Source organism: Aphidius gifuensis, linkage group LG1 (genome assembly GCF_014905175.1).
Source record: "Aphidius gifuensis isolate YNYX2018 linkage group LG1, ASM1490517v1, whole genome shotgun sequence".
Taxonomy (NCBI): Eukaryota; Metazoa; Arthropoda; class Insecta; order Hymenoptera; family Braconidae; genus Aphidius; species Aphidius gifuensis.
Genome location: NC_057788.1, coordinates 23,121,120 through 23,138,821, shown reverse-complemented (window position 1 = coordinate 23,138,821; position 17,702 = coordinate 23,121,120). Strand labels below are relative to the sequence as shown.

Sequence of the window (17,702 nt, the reverse complement as noted above, 5' to 3'; positions counted from 1 at the left end):
CCGACTTGATTCTTTTTCTAATTTAATTTATTTCCATGAACATCCTTGAGTGAATTTGACGTGCTACCATTGCATCTTATTTTCACAATGTATATATATACCACACACAAACACATACATAACTAATTATTTGTTATTATTTTTTTACCGTTATTAAATTATTTTAAAAAATTATAAGATTAATTTGCATCTTCATTTACTGTCAAATTGACGTCAGTTAATCTGAATTGTAGAGAGTTTTTTTTTGAGACAGGACACATAGATGTTGTAAAGAATATATAATAAAACTTGCGACATATCTTGGCTAACTCTTATAAAAATAATCCAAGATGTCCAGATCACACACACATATTTTTTTTTTTTTTTTTAACTCGACAAGACGATATCTGCCTCGAAGGCAAAATAAAAAAAATAACTCATGTTCCGTCACCATCGTGTTTTTTTTTTTTTTAACTTCAACAAGATAAAAATATATAATCGTTTGAAATTATTTAGCAAGTATATTTATTTATTTTTTTATTTGGATTAACTTCACTTATTTATGATGGAATATATATTCGACATTGGGTGTCAAAATATTTTGTTCAGCTTCTCTTTGATATTTTACTCCTTCATCAATCTCTCTTGTAAAAATAAATAAATAATAAATATAAAAAAAAGTTAAATTTAAGAAGGAAAGATATCTGAAATGATATTGATGATAAAATAAAAAACTGATGTATGAAAAAGAAAACGACGATGACGACAATAAATATAGCTGTATAACGAAATGTGAGATTTATAATCATACACTTATTTTTGTGTTACAATTTTAACTAGGCGTGTTCAAATATTAAAGATTTAAAAACAAGTGTGTGTGTGGTATAAAAATAAAAAAAATAAATGGAGTAATATATGTAACCATTTTGTGGCTAACATGGTGTAATTTCATTTATTTTTATTTGATTAATTTTGCTTGTTTATTAGTGGCTTAAAAAACTTTTAAATGTTACTGTTTTTAATATAAAAATAATAACAATTAAATTATCCATTATAACACAATTTAATTACATTAATTTATTAATTTTTTTTCCATCCAAGAAATTCAGTATTAATAAAAAAAGAAAAAAATTTAACTAATACAGATGAGGGATCATGAATGCCTCATAAATATATAGTTACTTTCACTCGTTTACTTGACACCCCTCCATTTAATTTTAATTTTTTTAAATTACTTATTACTTCAACATGCAAACGCATTTATTTATTAAAAGAAAAAAAAATTAAAATCACAGACGACACCTGATTATAATCATACAAAAAAGAAATAAAAATTCAAGTAATTTTACTTGTTATTTTTTTTTTTGCCATCATTGTAAATTATACGATCAAGATATTACCTTTTTTTTTTTTTTTTTTATTTTTCATTGAAACAATGTGCAATCATTCAATGAAATTACGAAGATCATTGAAAATTCTACTTTTGCTTTTTACGTTAGTAAAATGATCCGATACTTGCCACTTAAATTTCACTATAATTCTTGTTTTATTTATTTTACTCATTTTTTTTCTATCATTCAAGTAAATATTACTTTTTTTTTTTTTTTTTTATTATCTACTTGCATATTTTTTTATTTATATTTGATTTCGGCAACATCCGGTTTCCTTTTATTAAAAAAGAATATTGCATATAAATTTTTTTTATTGTTTAATATATATACTACTTTGTATTTTTTTTTTTTTTTTTTAAATCTAAACTATTTCTCTTTTTTTATTTTTGTTTCAACTAATCATCACACAGTAATTTGCAAGAAAATTAATTTTAAAATCATGACTTAGCGTGTATAATCAGTATATACTCTATTTATTTTTTTTATTTTATTTTATAAATATATATATATATTTTTTTTTTTGCGCAAATAATTTAACTATATAAAGGCGTGTGGAGCAAGGTATTCTCGTTTATCTTCAAACTTCAATCCAATCAAATTCATTTGATACTTATTTTCTCATAATATAATGTGGGATCTATTGGTGACAACGTATATACCAAAGAAAGTCAAGACAGGATCATTAAGAATTTTTAAAACTAAGAAACCACACGACAATTATTATTTTATTTATAAATTTATATATATATATATATACTTTACACACATGTCGCTCGTAGCATTGACTTAAACTACTCATCTCTTCTACTTGATTCATTTAAAAATTGAAAAATAAAATAAAATAAAATAAAATCAATAACAAGCTTGCTATTAAATCAAAGTATATTTATATTAATTTTTTTTTTTTTGTTTTAACAGTAAATTTAAAAATAAATCTACTGTAAACAAGTAGAACGTATAAATAATAAAACTTTTTTTTTTTTTTTTATATTTTCAAATATATTATTTTTTGATGAGAACAAAAATTATTTTGTTTGTGGTGAATGAAGCGCATAAAAACAAAACCACAGACACTATATATCAGACGTGAGACAAGATTGCCTGATTTTGTGGGCGGCTTGATCAGCAGAGAAAGCCGCAAGCACATGCTTATCTTGGAGGTTTTTAAACCTGTATATAAAATATATATATATGTATATAAATTTATTTATTTATGTAGTCACATACAGTGACATGTCTCGTGTGCCACTGAGGCGTGTGCCGTCTATCTATTTTTTTTTTTTTTTAGTTGTAATTTTTTTTTCAAATTTATATTTATATATCATTTTATTTTTGTTATTATTTATTAATCTAGAGAGAAGGTTGAAAAATATATTTAATCTCTTGCAGGGTATATATAAAATAGACGCACAATTTTCCACACCTTTTTTATTATAAGGGAAAAAATTTTTACGTAGGTTTAATCGGAGATAATTTATACAATTTAAATGTCAAAAAAAAAGAAAATGATTTTTATATTTTTGCACGATGATTTTTAATTTAATTTCTTTTTTTTTGTGAACCATCATTTTTTTTACTACCCCTCCGGCGTAATATCAGTGTCAGTATATTTATTTTAAAATAAAAAAAAAAAAAATTAAATGCACGTCCGGTCGATCTAGTTTTCATGCAATTCGTTTAGCGATGAAAGCGAAGAGTAAAAATACTCTCTAGTCCGACTATGGACTGTTTGTGATAGTCTCAATCGATATATAATATACATTCATCGGGAAAGTATATATATTGAAAGTGAAGCAATTAATGTCTATTTATTCAATGGGTCTTATACTCATTAACGTTTAAATTTATGTGATTTGAATGTCCTTAATTTGTAACTTGAATGTTTTAAATGCATATAATATTTATAGAAAAAAAGTCTTTATCAAGTTGTTTAATTTCAACTGATTATTATTTCAATAAAATTATATTTTTTCATCTATACAAAATATAATAAAATATATATATTTTTTTTTTCTATTAAGCCTTGGTGGTGGTGATGATGATAAATTATTTTCTGGTGGTCAAAATGACCCACATACTGAGTCTAGTTGTTGTTGATGGTTAAGAAAAGATTGCTCTCAATGTGGCACTATAAAATTAATTTCCATGCGTATATCCATTTTAAATTTTCCATATTAGAAAATTAAAATTTTAAATTCAAAAATATTCCGAAAAAAGCAATACGTATGGGCATGCATATTGTGTTTTTTTTTTTTTTTCTTTATAAAATTCGATTTTTCAAATTGATGCAATTTTTTTTTTTTTTTTTTCAAGAGAGAGAGTCTGCTCAATTCACTTGATCTCGATCTCGATCTCAATGTGTATATAGAAATTGTACGGTCCACTTCCTGCATTTTTTTTTTTTGAGGACGGTACATCGGGCAGTCACGTCCATTACTATTTTCTTTACAATTTTTTTTTATTATTTTTATTTTTAAACTGGCATGCAGGTGCACCTTAATATGTTCATGCATGTTTCAACTACGTACTTGAATCTTTCAATAAATGTGTTTTACTTACACACATTCCAACCCTGCAAACAAAATCCATGTCTTTATGAGAAACTATCAAGATGAATTATGTCTTCTTTATATCCGATTTATTTTTATTTTTTATCATTTTTATAATGTCTACATATTATTTACACAAAACATTTTTTTTTTATCTGACATATAGTTATAAAATTTTCTTTAAATAATAATAAAGAAAATAATAATATAATTTTATCAACTGAAGCGAATAATATGTATATATACAAAGTGTTTTGTAACTATTTTAAATTTAACAAAAAAAAAAAGATATATTTTTATTTAATTGCACTTAACGGTTCAAGCAACACAATGACGTCATTTTAAACAACCTCCAGCGATTCCGCACCCTATACTAGTAAAAATTTTTTTTTATAATCATTATGTATTTTAATTTTTTATCATCATAGTTTTGTTTTTTTTTTTTTTTGTATTTTATATATCGAGGATAAATTTATTTCTTTATCAAGATTCTTGGCATACCAGGTTACCTCGTGTAACAGTGATTTTTTTTTTTTTTTTCTTTTTAAAAGGAAAAAATCCATTGATCCATCGATCTTTGGATGAAAGAGAGTTGAATAAAATAGAGGCGTGATTATGCCGAAAGCAGTTTATTACTTTTTAATAATTCTTTCTAGTATTCAAGGATTTTTCATGAGCAAACAATACATTTAAAAAAAAAAAATAATATATACACAATACAATTTTGATTATTTAACAATCATTTGTATAGTCTTTATAAAAAAAAAAGAATTAAAAAATTAAATTACATGTGATGTATTGTCATTTAATTGACAGAAGGGTCTACCAAATATTCTTCTTATTATAAAAATGACAAGTGTCATTTGTCTTCTGCGGAGCTTTTCATTTTCAAGTTTTTATTTTTTCAAAAATTCTCCCACAAAAATTCATCAGTTTTTATCAAAGAATAACAATTATTATACGCTCAACAATATAATTAAAATTTATAATGATTATTATCATTTAAAAAAGACTAATTTTTTTCAATTTAAAAAAATAAAAATAGTGATTAGGTATTTTTGTTGATAGGATAATGGATATATCTCAATTTATTGATATATATATTTTTTTTTTTAATTTTTGATACATGATATTATAAGTGTTATTTGAAATAAATATAAATATGGATGTTGAGTTATTGTAAAGTCATACAAGACATATTATATATGGAGTATATACACGTGAGGATGAAAATACGGAAGTGATATGTATTTTATCTACGATCATACGAGATCGAACAAACAGCCGACTAAGACTATTCGTCTTCCCTTTCCATATGCGTTTATGTATTTATTTATATTTATTTAAAATACGTAAATTCACATATCTATAGCTTTATAGAATAAATATGTTCATGTATATTTTTGCTCGATATATACTTGGACATCGAGGGGGAGTACACACCTATCACGACAAAATAGAAATCTGCGTGTATATACCATACAAACAGAGAGCAAAGTTTTGCTCTCAATTTCGAAATAAAAAAAAAAATATAAATATATTTTACATATTTTATCAATAATTTAAATCAATATATATTATTTTCTTTCAAATTTTCATATTATTATTAATTATTTTTTATCAATTTACTTATGAAAAAAAAAAAAAAAAAATTGAATAATAATATCACGGAAATGTCCAGTGATTTATCAAAGAGATTTTAAGACTTCCTCAATGTAAATATATTAACAAGATAGGATATAGATCTCGTGTGTGTCCCCAAGCAGGAAAAATCAAAGACATGTGATATATCAAGGTGTATTCAATGCTGATCCAGTTGAGACTTTTTTTTTTATTTTTATTATTTTCTTGAGCTTTCCATATTAGTAGACTCACAAGCATAGGTATATACTAAAGTGTTGTAATGTCACTGATACAGAGGGAGGACAATTTGAGCTTCCTCATATAAATATATAGTCACGACATGATTTTATATATTTAATCTTAAAAAAAATATATACATATAATATTCATAATCACGATATTGTCATCCAATTAATTCTTATTAAGGCTTCATACATAAAATGTTTAAAATCAATTTGATCATGTTTTTTAAATATATATATTATAAGAACTAAATATTAATTATGAATTTATGTATATATATTTAATTAATCATACAAGTAGATAGTAGTAGTAGTAGAAGGTCATCATATCATTATCAATCTAAAAATAATAATAGCAAAAAAAAAAAACAACTAAAATTCCTTTTCACTGTATGGGTAGTAAGATCAAGACCATCACCAACTTGGCACGTTGTCAGATCCATTGAATTGTATATTAAAATAAGAGTCACGATATTCACTCGACTATATAATTGATAAAATAATGATAAGAGTGTATATATTGGTCATTGGGATGATTGTTTTGATGATTATCATCAAGGCTGTTTAAATAATCATTTTACATTTTAAATAAATGTATAATATTATATATATGCCAGCTACAATAATGGTCATTGTAACAGGTTATGGATCTAGAATATATATAAATAATAATAATAAAAAATTCAAAGGATATAACGTTACAGTATAAATGTAATGCATTCCATATGTTGTGAGAATCTTTTATCTCTTCTTCAACTTCTTCTTCTTCTTCTGTTGCTGCTGCTGTTGCTGCTTCATTTTTTTTTTTTTTTTTTATTATAACAGTAGGCCGAGTTATTCAGCTGTTCATGAACAAGAAAAATTCCAAGTGTGTAGATGATACTGAATTTGTGTTGTTGAATACGTACTACTAGGCGTTTGCTGCAATCATAACGGTACCATCCATATACACTCCCTATATATTATATTACTCTTTTATTCAAGCTTCTCTCCCTGGGTAGCATCAAATAGACTATATTTAACCTAAATCATTTTCATCTTTATTATCATCATCATCATCATTTACTTTTTTTTTTTATTTATTCATTTATTATTGTTATTAATATTAGTTTGGTTTTTTTTTTTTTTTATTTTTAATCATCTTTTTTTATTCATTCATAGATTGATTCATTCATTCATATGCAATTCTTTAATAAGTTTTTTTTATTTTAAATTTATATTGCAGATAATAGTCATTGCTAAATTAAAGTTATAATGTAAAAATAATTAATATGATTTAGTATAAATAAAGCTTTAAATTTATATTATTTTATGATATAAAAATTATTATTATTTTTTTTTTTTTTTATGGATAATATAATGAGGATCATACAAAAATAGAGAGAATTTAAAACTGGTTTTTACGTTATTATGTGTGTGGTTTGATTAATAAAGTGCGGACGAGATTTGAATTTAATTCATTATTGCACCAGAATTTATTTTAATTTTTTTTTTTTTTTTTCTTTCATTTTGAGCCTGGGATAGTTTATGTTATAATTTAATTAACTCGCATGTGAAGTTGACTGGACATATATATAAAATAAAAATCTTGAAACACGCAAAAGTATATATTGATGATGCGAAAGTGAAAATTTAATTCAATAATATTGAGAAAGGTTATGGTAGTATATATAGAAGAAATTTTTAAAATCATTTATACAAATGGTGAAATAATTTTTAAAAAATAAAAATAAAGTCTCATGACTTCCGGACAGGACGTGACTATTCAAAAAAATTATTTAAAAAACTAAAAATAAAACAAAAAAAAAAAAAAGTCTACGAACTGGAGTAAATAAAAACAAATTATTTATATGACAAGATTCGGCATAATCATTCCGTTACATCCTTAAATATTCTCATGAAAAAAAAAAAAATATAAAAAAAAAAAAGCTCCCAATGCTCGTGCACGAGTGATCTCGATTTGAAACAATCTCGGGTGGAGTCACGTAGGTGTATTCCCGTCGTAAAAGTGTCTATCTTTTTTTTTATTTTTCTTTTGAAAAAAAAAACAATATAAATAAAAGTAATGTAAATGCACACATATATAAAAGCCGCAGAAAACTAGTGAGGATCACGTATCGGTCTTGTTCATTTTATTTTATTCTTTTCATTGTAAGAGAAGAAAAAAAATTATACAAATATATATAAATGTATATATGTATAAAAGAGTCAAGAAATATTGTTTTTTTTTTTTTACTTTTTTTTTTTGCATATATATATATATTAAATAAAAATGTACACGTGTGCGCAACACACAACATTCAACATGTCGTTGATTCTGAACCCCTGAGATAGTTTTTCCACATGAAAATAAGAAGAAAAAAAAAATAAAAATATATATATCAGAGTTGATCTGAGCAGCATAGAGTAGATCACATACATGTGGAGTCTGTATGTTTCATCTTGTTTCATTTTGCTTCGTCTCGGTGAAAGTGAGCGCATTCCATGGCCATTGGGACCACGCCCGACCACTGTGCACTCACACAACTTGCAATAAATATTATATATATATATAACATACGTATATATAATAAATATATATATAAAAAAAAAAGTTTTTCTTTTTTTAAAAAGTGCAAAGTAGCAATGAGGGGGCCACCTCGACCACGCCGGCATCTTTCCGCCTCTTTGGTCCATGTGCACAAGAGAATGTAAAATAAAACAAAAAAAAAAAAAAAATGAATTAAGTTTACCATTTGATGCACTAAATTGTTGCGCACAAGTTGCACAATTTTCTTGACTCTCATGTATTATATTCAACGGACCTGAACCCACTGCAGCTACCACTGTAAGTAAAAAAAAAATACAAAAGTAAAGCACACACCCGCAATAACTATATGTGTTTGTGAATATTTTCTTTTCATTTATATATATTATCGCAACTTAAATCGCCCAGGTGTTTCGGTACCAGACCTTACCTATACATTTATTTATTTTATCCATGCGGATATGTCGCTTTAAACTTCCTGATGTGTCTTGCATGCACTTAACATTATAAATAGTTTGTGACTTTGTTATTGTCCGCTATATGACTTTCTTTCCAATATACAAAAATCATTCAAATATAAAATTTATGCGTAAAATTGTAATTATATATATATAAATAAAATAAATAAAAGTCTCTCATCAGGATGACTTGTTTCGAAATCGCTTTTTTTATATTTACTTCTCGGCCAAGGGCAGTCACGCAGCTTTGCTCCTCTTGAAATATAAAATACCCACGCCTAAAAAAAAAAAAAAAATGCAATGAGAGTGGATCTGCAACAGAATCTTTTAGCCTGTATGCTTTTTATAAAGAAAAAAAAAATTATTATTATTCTCTTACACCCTTGACGGGCCCGGATGAAAGTTCAATCAACGATTTATAGTACATGTATATACATACGGATCAAAGAAGACGCATTTTACGCAATACATAAAATAAATATATATATGTATAACACACCCATATATACATATACTTATTTTATTAACCAACAGTATATATTATATTATTTTCTTATTCGTTCCTCATTTCAAGACCTTGATGCTTAAATTGCAAGTATTGACGTGTCAAATTTTGTCGATGAGAGTTTTCAACAAGTATACGCGTATATCCTTCGAAAAATAAAAAAGAAAAAAAAAACAAAAAACACCGTGGGATATTTATTTAAATGAAAAAAAAAAAATGAAATATATTAATCTCGTTTCATCCTGTCTTTCAAATTGACATTCAAGGTCTATTGATTTTATTTTTATATATTGATAATTATTTTTTTATAAAATTCACGCATATTTTATAAGAAGAAAATTATTATTAAATTCAAGATGCGATTAAATTCATTTTTTTTATTAACCAATCAATGTCAAATTATCAATTTAATTACTAGTAAAAGTATCTGATGATGATAATCAAAAATTATACTGATAATTAAAATTATATAAATTTTTTTTTTCATTATATGAACAACAACCTCATCGTATACAAAATAATTGGAAAAATATATTTTAATCATTTGATGAAATTTAAAGAGATAAATATAAAATTGATAAAAGTATATTGCTAAATAAATATATAAAACTATATATGCATAGGTGTATGTGTGTTTGTGTGTTGGGCGTTTTAATTTTCCTTTCGAATTACCGTTAAATTGATTGATCAAAGCTTAAATTATTTTACATTTAAAAATTTATATTTGGTATTATTTTAACGCATCTTTTCTTATTATTTTTTCTTGTAATTATTTATTTGTTTATATATATATAATTAATAGACACGTATGGCAATTGTGAGTAAACAATTTTTTTATCTAAACATTTTGATTATAATAATCATCAACAAAAATAAAACAATATATATTTAAATAAATAAAATGAAAAATCTATCGAGTCAATTGTATAATAATGATTGTCGAGTTCGTGAGTAACTGAGAGATAAATTTAGCTACTTTTATTGATACCAGGACGAAATGTATGATCACGATGATCGATTTTGTTATAGTACTGGATAAAAATCATTGCATCATTCGTGTATCAATATTATACACGAGATTCATTGTTGTAAAAAAATAACATCAACAAATCAAAATAACACGATGTATATACTTTCCTATTAATTTTATTCTTATTATTATAATTATTATTTATTTATTATAGTCGAAATGAAATGAAATAAAAAAAATTTTTGTCTTGGAAGATCAATTTCATTTCTTTTTAAACAACCACGATTTTTTTTTTTTTACAATACACTTACAATGAATATATATATATATGAATCTTCAATTATTACGATAAAATCTTGCAAACTCATTTTATATTTCAATTTATTTTATTTTAAGTTACCATTTCTTTTTTTTTTTTAAATTAAATAATATATATTATAATAATAATAATAAAAAGATGATATAAAAAAATTGTCTTGCAAAATTTTTAAATATATATATACGCTTCCTGTTACGACGATCATCCTGTTTGACACCCACACAATTTATTTATTTGCGTGTACATATACACTGATCCCGGTTGAAATATCGAAACGAATCGATAGATTATAACGCGTAGGATTAAAATGCCCCTCTGGTTAATATGGAAAAAATAAAAAAATATATATATATTAAAAAAAAAAAAAGAAAAATGTTATTGATGCTTGAATTTTATGTTCCTTCCTTAGACTTTTGTTGCCATGTTATTGTTTGTAAATATTTTATTACTATTTTATTTGTTTATATATTTATTTATTTAAGTATGTATGTGTCTACACATGTCTATTCACTATAAGTTTAAATATTAAATAATAATAATAATAATAAAATAAGCAGCTGTGGGGTCTTGACAGCAATGGGAAATATAGGTGGGTACGTAATAGATCGAGGAATACACACGACGCAAATATTGCGAATCGCGAATATCTCGCGGATGGTGGTGAACCAGGGCGTGGTCGGTTTATATGTTTATATAAGTAGTTCATATATAAAACGGGTTATATTATTATTATTTTACTTTGTTTTTTTTTTTTTTTTATCATCATTAAAGTGAAAAAAAAATTTATCTATTTGATTTTTTTTTCTTTCTCTTCTTTGATTTTTTTTTTTGTTTCTATTCGTAAATAAAACAGGCAGTACTATATTGATCTATTCGATAACTCCCGCGCTTTGATTATCTGTTTATTGGTCCCAATGTTGTTCAAGGCGATCCCTTGACATTTGACTATACATTCTCATTATGTATATATTCTCATTATTTATCATTTTTTTTAAATTTATTTTTACATATGCTATTGCATCAAAAATATCTTGATATGTTGATTTGACATCTGTAAAAATGTTAGGGTATATATTATTACCCTAACTAACAATTATTATTTATTGTAAATTTTATTTAAAACATTTTTTTATATTAAGTTTCATCTTCTACATAAGCTTTATTTATCATTTCGAAATATATTAGTTGTATTTTATTGGCATTTTTTATAATACAAGATTTTTTTTCTGATTTTTTTTTCAGCTTAGAAAATGACCAGAATTAAGTGAGGAGTGACGAAACGAGATCACATGCCAGTCGTTGAATCCAACTGGACGTAATATGAAAAATAAAATAAAATAAAATAAAGTGTGGGAATTTATCAACAAAGATAATGATACACATCTAACAACATCGGAAGCTGTATTTCATATATATATCCAGGTAATATTAATAATAAAAAATAATAATCAAGTAATATATAAAATTAAAAAATTCATATATAAAAATCAATATAGATGATACAACCATTTATTGCATGATTTAAAAAAAAAAAAAGAAAAAAATTAACTTGATTGCAATTTATGTAAATTATTAATGTGCAAAATGCGTGTATGATTGATAAGTCTCAAAGAATATTGCAAAAACAAAGTGCCATGAAAACTGATAACTACTGATTATCAGTGAATGTTAATTATCATGTGAAATTCAAATTAAATCAATTGAAAATTTCAATATATTATTTGATAAATTTTAGTATTATATTTAATTTTTTTTCTTTATCTATTACAATATATATATATAACACTGTAAAATGACTATTAAAATTCATAGAAATTTGATGTTATTAATCCAGTTTTATATATTTATAGAAAAAAAATTATTATATATGCGCCTTTCTCGAAAAACGAAAAAAAAAAAATAATAACCACATCAGCCACATGCGATGTCTAGATGTGGCTGAAATCCAATAGAATATATAGCCACATTTTAATATATATATTTTACGATAAAAATATTCAACTATATGTGTGCGTGTATAGTTGAAAATGTGGTACAGCAACATCTAAGCTAAAGGGATATATGCATATATAAAATTCATCCAAGTTCCATTGGGTGATCATGCGTTAAAATAATAATAAATACAATTATTCTTTATTTATTTTTTCAACTACTTTTTTATCTATATATAAAATGATATATAGAATTGTTTAAATGAGGCTAAAAGAAAAAAAAATATATTTATTTAATGTAAATCTTTCTACAATCTTCTTAAAACTAGACTAAATATAAATTTTAATATTATTTTTTTTTTTCGAAAAATTAATAGAAATTGATAAATTTTTAAATAAAATAATTAAATCAACTTTATTTTTTTTCATTTTTATAGATGGTATGGGCAATGTTGAACAGCTTCTTGGTTAAATCAAGTAAATCCGGTCGTACAGACAATTTCCTGGTGGAGATAACACGAGAAGATAACATGAAGAGTGCGCAGAAAGGTATCATTTGCAATAGCAACTTTTATTTTCATTTCTCTACATTATTTTTTTATTTATTTACTTGCTTTTTTTTTTTTAAATAATTTTTCAGGCTTGATTTTTTACTGATATTATTAATATTTTATTTTTCATACATTAACCTGTATGTAGCTATGAAAAACTTTCATTTTAAAAATTATTTTTTTGTTTTATTTGATAAATTAATGCTTCATAATTTATATTAATTTGTAATTATAATTATTATTTTGTTTTTTTTTTTTTCTCAATTTATTTTATATCAAAAAAATTTTAAAAATATAAACAATTTTACATAATATTACATTAAAAATATATTAATAAATATAAGTTTTTAATATACTAAATTTAATATGTTTCAGGATCATTTGATTTGTGTTTTTCGTATTCAAACATGAGAGCCAAAAGTTCGCGCGCTAAAGCCTAAAGCTATGTTTACAATTTTATCTCAGCGACAACAACAACAACGAGAACGACAAGAATTACTACTATGAAAATAGCCTTGCAAATCAGCTGCTTTTAATTCTAAAATATTTAACAATCAATCAAAGGTCATACAACAACAGTAATAATACTAATCGTATTATTAATTGTCTAAAGAAACAATTAAGTTATTCAAAACCAAACTAATAATGGAGAAAAATTCAGATGTTTGTGAAAAATCAGTTGTCTTAGGTATGTCATTGATAATAATAACAATATATATAGGTATAATGTTTTTATAGTTTTTCTAAGAATGGTTATGGCTAGATAAAAGTTTTAATAATAATTTATTGTTAATTTTTATTGAATAGATGATGACAAAAGTGAAGGATCTGTCGATGTTGAGTCTGAGAGTAAACAGGATGATATTCAAGAAGCTGAAAAAATATGTATTATTGATCCTGATACTGAAGTAAGCATTGTTATAATTGATTTAGAAAAAACAAACAATTGATGAATTAGTGAGTAGTTGGTATCATTATAATATATTTATTTTATTACACACTAGGAACTTGACATGAATCATTCAAAACTATCAAAATTGGAAAATCTTGAGCCATTGACAAAAATTAAAAAATTATGTTTTACCTGGAATTTAATTAAAAAACTTGAAAATCTTGAAACATTAACAACACTGGTTGAACTTGAAATACGTGATAATCAAATTACTGTTATTGAAAATTTGGATACTCTTGTTAATCTCAAGTAAGTTGGAGAATTATTTTATTCTAAATAATTTATAAAATTAAGCAAAAAAAAAACAAAATACTTATTAATTGTTGTGTATCGTTTTTATTTTTGTTTTTTAGGGTACTTGATATCTCATTCAATCGTATAAAAGCTATTGAAAATTTAGATAAACTAATAAATTTGGAAAAATTATTTCTTTCATCAAATAAAATAACTAAAATTCAAAATATATCACATTTAACAAAATTAATGTTCTTAGAACTTGGTGATAATAAAATACGAAAAATTGAAAATTTGGAAAATTTAATAAATTTAAAAGAACTTTTTTTGGCTAAAAATAAGATAACTAAAATTGAAAATATAAATAATCTTGTTAATTTGGATGTACTGAGTCTTCAAAGTAACAGAATTCAAAAAATTGAAAATTTGGATAATTTGATTAATTTGGGACAATTGTATTTATCTGAAAATGGAATAACAACAATTGAGGGATTGGATAATCTTAAAAATTTAAATACCTTAGATTTAGCTGAAAATCAGATATCTGTTATTCAAGGAATAAGTCATATGGAATTGTTGGAAGAACTTTGGGTAATTATAACAATAAAAATAAATTATAAAACATATGATTAATTTTAATAAATTAATTTATAATGGTTTTATGTTATTTTTTTAGATGAATAACAATAAAATTGAAGATTGGAGTGCAATTGGAAATTTGGAACACAATAAAAAACTTCAAACAGTTTATTTGGAGCACAATCGAATTACAGATGAATCAAATTATCGTAGAAAAATGAAACTTTTAGTTCCATGGTTGGTTCAGCTTGATGCAACACTTTGCAGATAAATTTTCTTTTTTTTCTTTTACATTTTATTTGTTTAAAAGATAAAGAAACAAATATTCCAATAATTATTTTCGATTACTTTATTATTAACAATATTGTTCATAAGATAAACAAGATAATTATTTAAAAAAAAAAAAAACAAGAATAACAATACACAAGACAGCATTGTTATCAATGGTTTTTAAAATCCATTTTATACTCATTTATAATTAGAGAAGACAATGCTGTCTTGTATATATTGAAGATGTCCTTAAATATGTGGAACCAATTATTTTTAAAAAGCCTTCAGCCCGTTAAATCAACGTTTAATAATGTTCACTGATTAAATAATATAAGAAACTAACAATTGTTTTAATGAGGGCTCCAATATACTTGATAATTGTAAACTTAGTTTTTATAAATGTTTGTTGAACGATATTTTACTTGATATATATAGTTAATAGTTATAAAAACACACCGAAAGTATATCAACATAGTTTTTTTTTACTAAGCATATGCAAAAGAATAACAAATGCATAAGTAATTACGATATTTCGATGGTAATTATTTATCAATTTAGTTGTTATATATGTCTTTCATCAAGTTTCCAAGAAAATCTACATTTTTTTAATGAAAGAAATACGACATTGTAACATTGTAATCAGTTTATTCTATCAAAAAAGTCAATACATTGTTTTAATTGATATTAACAGATGAATAAATTGTACACTTCAATAATTTATATGTTACAGTAGATAAACAATGTAAAATTAAAGAGACAGCACTACGTGTAAACAATTCAAATATTTATTTGTTCATTAAACTTATGTTGGTGATTGAAGATAAATCTTTCTAAAAAACTCTTGTATATTTCGATGTAATTAATCTTCTGTAACTTAATATTTTATGTACAATAATTAATGAAAGATTTTGAAAAAGATATAAAAGATGCTAAATTGTAACAAAGTTAATAACGATTGTACTCTTTAAAAAAACATAATTATCAAAAAAAAAAAAAAGAAATTGAAGTTGTTTATATAAGATAATAAAAAAAAATATATTCAACTGCTACATACTATTTTAATAAATATTGAATAAATGTTTTCTATATAAAAAATACTTATTAATTGGTTTCTTTTTATTTACCCCGTCCCAGTTAATTATTAATGCTAAAAAAATAATAGAAAATACCTCGTTGCTCATTCTATAATCCTGATACAAATGTTTGATTATTTCATAAATTTTTAAAAATAATAAGAGAAAAAAAATAATTGAGTATCAGGAACATAGAATGAGCGGAGGGGTATTTGATATTTTTGAAAATACCTCCTTGCTCATTCTATGTTCTTAATACAAATCTAAGATTTTTCCACAAATTTTTTGAAATTTGATAGAAAAAAAATATTCGAGTATCAGGAACATAGAATGACCGAAGAGGTATTTTGGTATTTTTAAAAATACCTCTTTGCTCATTCTATGTTCCTAATACAAATCTAAGATTTTTCCACAAATTTTTTGAAATTTGATAGGAAAAAAAATTTTTGAGTAACAGGAACATAGAATGAGCAAAGAGGTATTTCATATTTTTGAAAATACCTCCTTGCTCATTCTATGTTCCTGTTACTCAAATATTTTTTTTTCCACAGAATTTTTGAAATTTGATAGAAAAAAAAATTTTTGAGTAACAGGAACATAGAATGAGCAAAGAGGTATTTTCGAAAAAAATTTTTTTTTTTTAAATTTCAAAAAATTTGTGGGAAAAAATTTTTCAAGTATCAGGATCATAGAATGAGCAAAGAGGTATTTGATATTTTTTGAAATTTTCTTGAACAAGTGGCGCCATCTATTGATTTTTTTGGGAACTATATGGGTAAAAACATTGAAATATCATAGATAGAAGAGGGCTGTTTTATCAGGGTTATAGAACAGGAAAAAAGGTATTTTTTTCGTCACACTACGAAGCGCCATCTATTGTTTTTCTTTAGAACTATATGGTAAAAACATTGAAATATCATAGATAAGAGAGAGCTGTTTTGACAGGAGTATAGAACAGGGACAGAGGTATTTTTTGCACCACACTACGGAGCGCCATCTATCGTTTTTCTTTAGAACTATATGGTAAATACATTGAAATATCATAGATAGAGGAGGGCTGTTTTATCAGGGTTATAGAACTGGAAAAGAGGTATTTTTTGAGTCAACAAGTTCAGCGCCATCTGTTATTTTTTTTAGGAACTATAGAGTAAACACATTGAAATATCACAGATAGAAAAGGGCTGTTTTATTAGGAGTACAGAACTGGCAAAGAGGTATTTTTTGACTTAGCAAATTCAGCGCCATCTATTGTATTTCTTTGGAACTATGTAGTAAACACATTGAAATATCATAGATAGAGGAAGGCTGTTTTATCAAGGTTATAGAACTGGAAAAGAGGTATTTTTTGAGTCAACAAGTTCAGCGCCATCTATGGTTTTTTAAAGGAATTATAGAGTAAACACATTGAAATATCATAGATAGAGGAGGGCTGTTTTATCAGGGTTATAGAACTGGAAAAGAGGTATTTTTTGCGTTAACAAGTTTAGCGCCATCTGTTATTTTTTTTAGGAACTATAGAGTAAACACATTGAAATATCATAGATAGAAA

General features: G+C 24.3%; 1 protein-coding gene across 3 annotated transcripts in view; it reads left to right on the top strand.

Moving 5' to 3' along the window:
- The window catches only part of LOC122853986 (protein phosphatase 1 regulatory subunit 7-like), a 71,083-nt gene extending 54,906 nt beyond the window's left edge, over positions 1–16,177 (top strand). Inside the window, exons 1-8 of one of the 3 annotated variants that reach the window (XM_044154415.1) lie at positions 8,508–8,611; positions 11,806–11,985; positions 12,932–13,043; positions 13,421–13,733; positions 13,853–13,953; positions 14,050–14,246; positions 14,351–14,822; positions 14,908–16,042. In XM_044154415.1, coding sequence (XP_044010350.1) covers positions 13,691–13,733; positions 13,853–13,953; positions 14,050–14,246; positions 14,351–14,822; positions 14,908–15,081 — 987 coding nt within the window. In that variant the 5' untranslated portion in view covers positions 8,508–8,611; positions 11,806–11,985; positions 12,932–13,043; positions 13,421–13,690 and the 3' untranslated portion in view covers positions 15,082–16,042. Of the gene's footprint in view, positions 1–8,507; positions 8,612–11,805; positions 11,986–12,931; positions 13,044–13,420; positions 13,734–13,852; positions 13,954–14,049; positions 14,247–14,350; positions 14,823–14,907 lie in introns of those variants that run through there. The other 2 variants (XM_044154400.1, XM_044154408.1) reach the window with 2 other exon arrangements.
- The last annotated feature ends 1,525 nt before the right edge of the window (positions 16,178–17,702 follow it).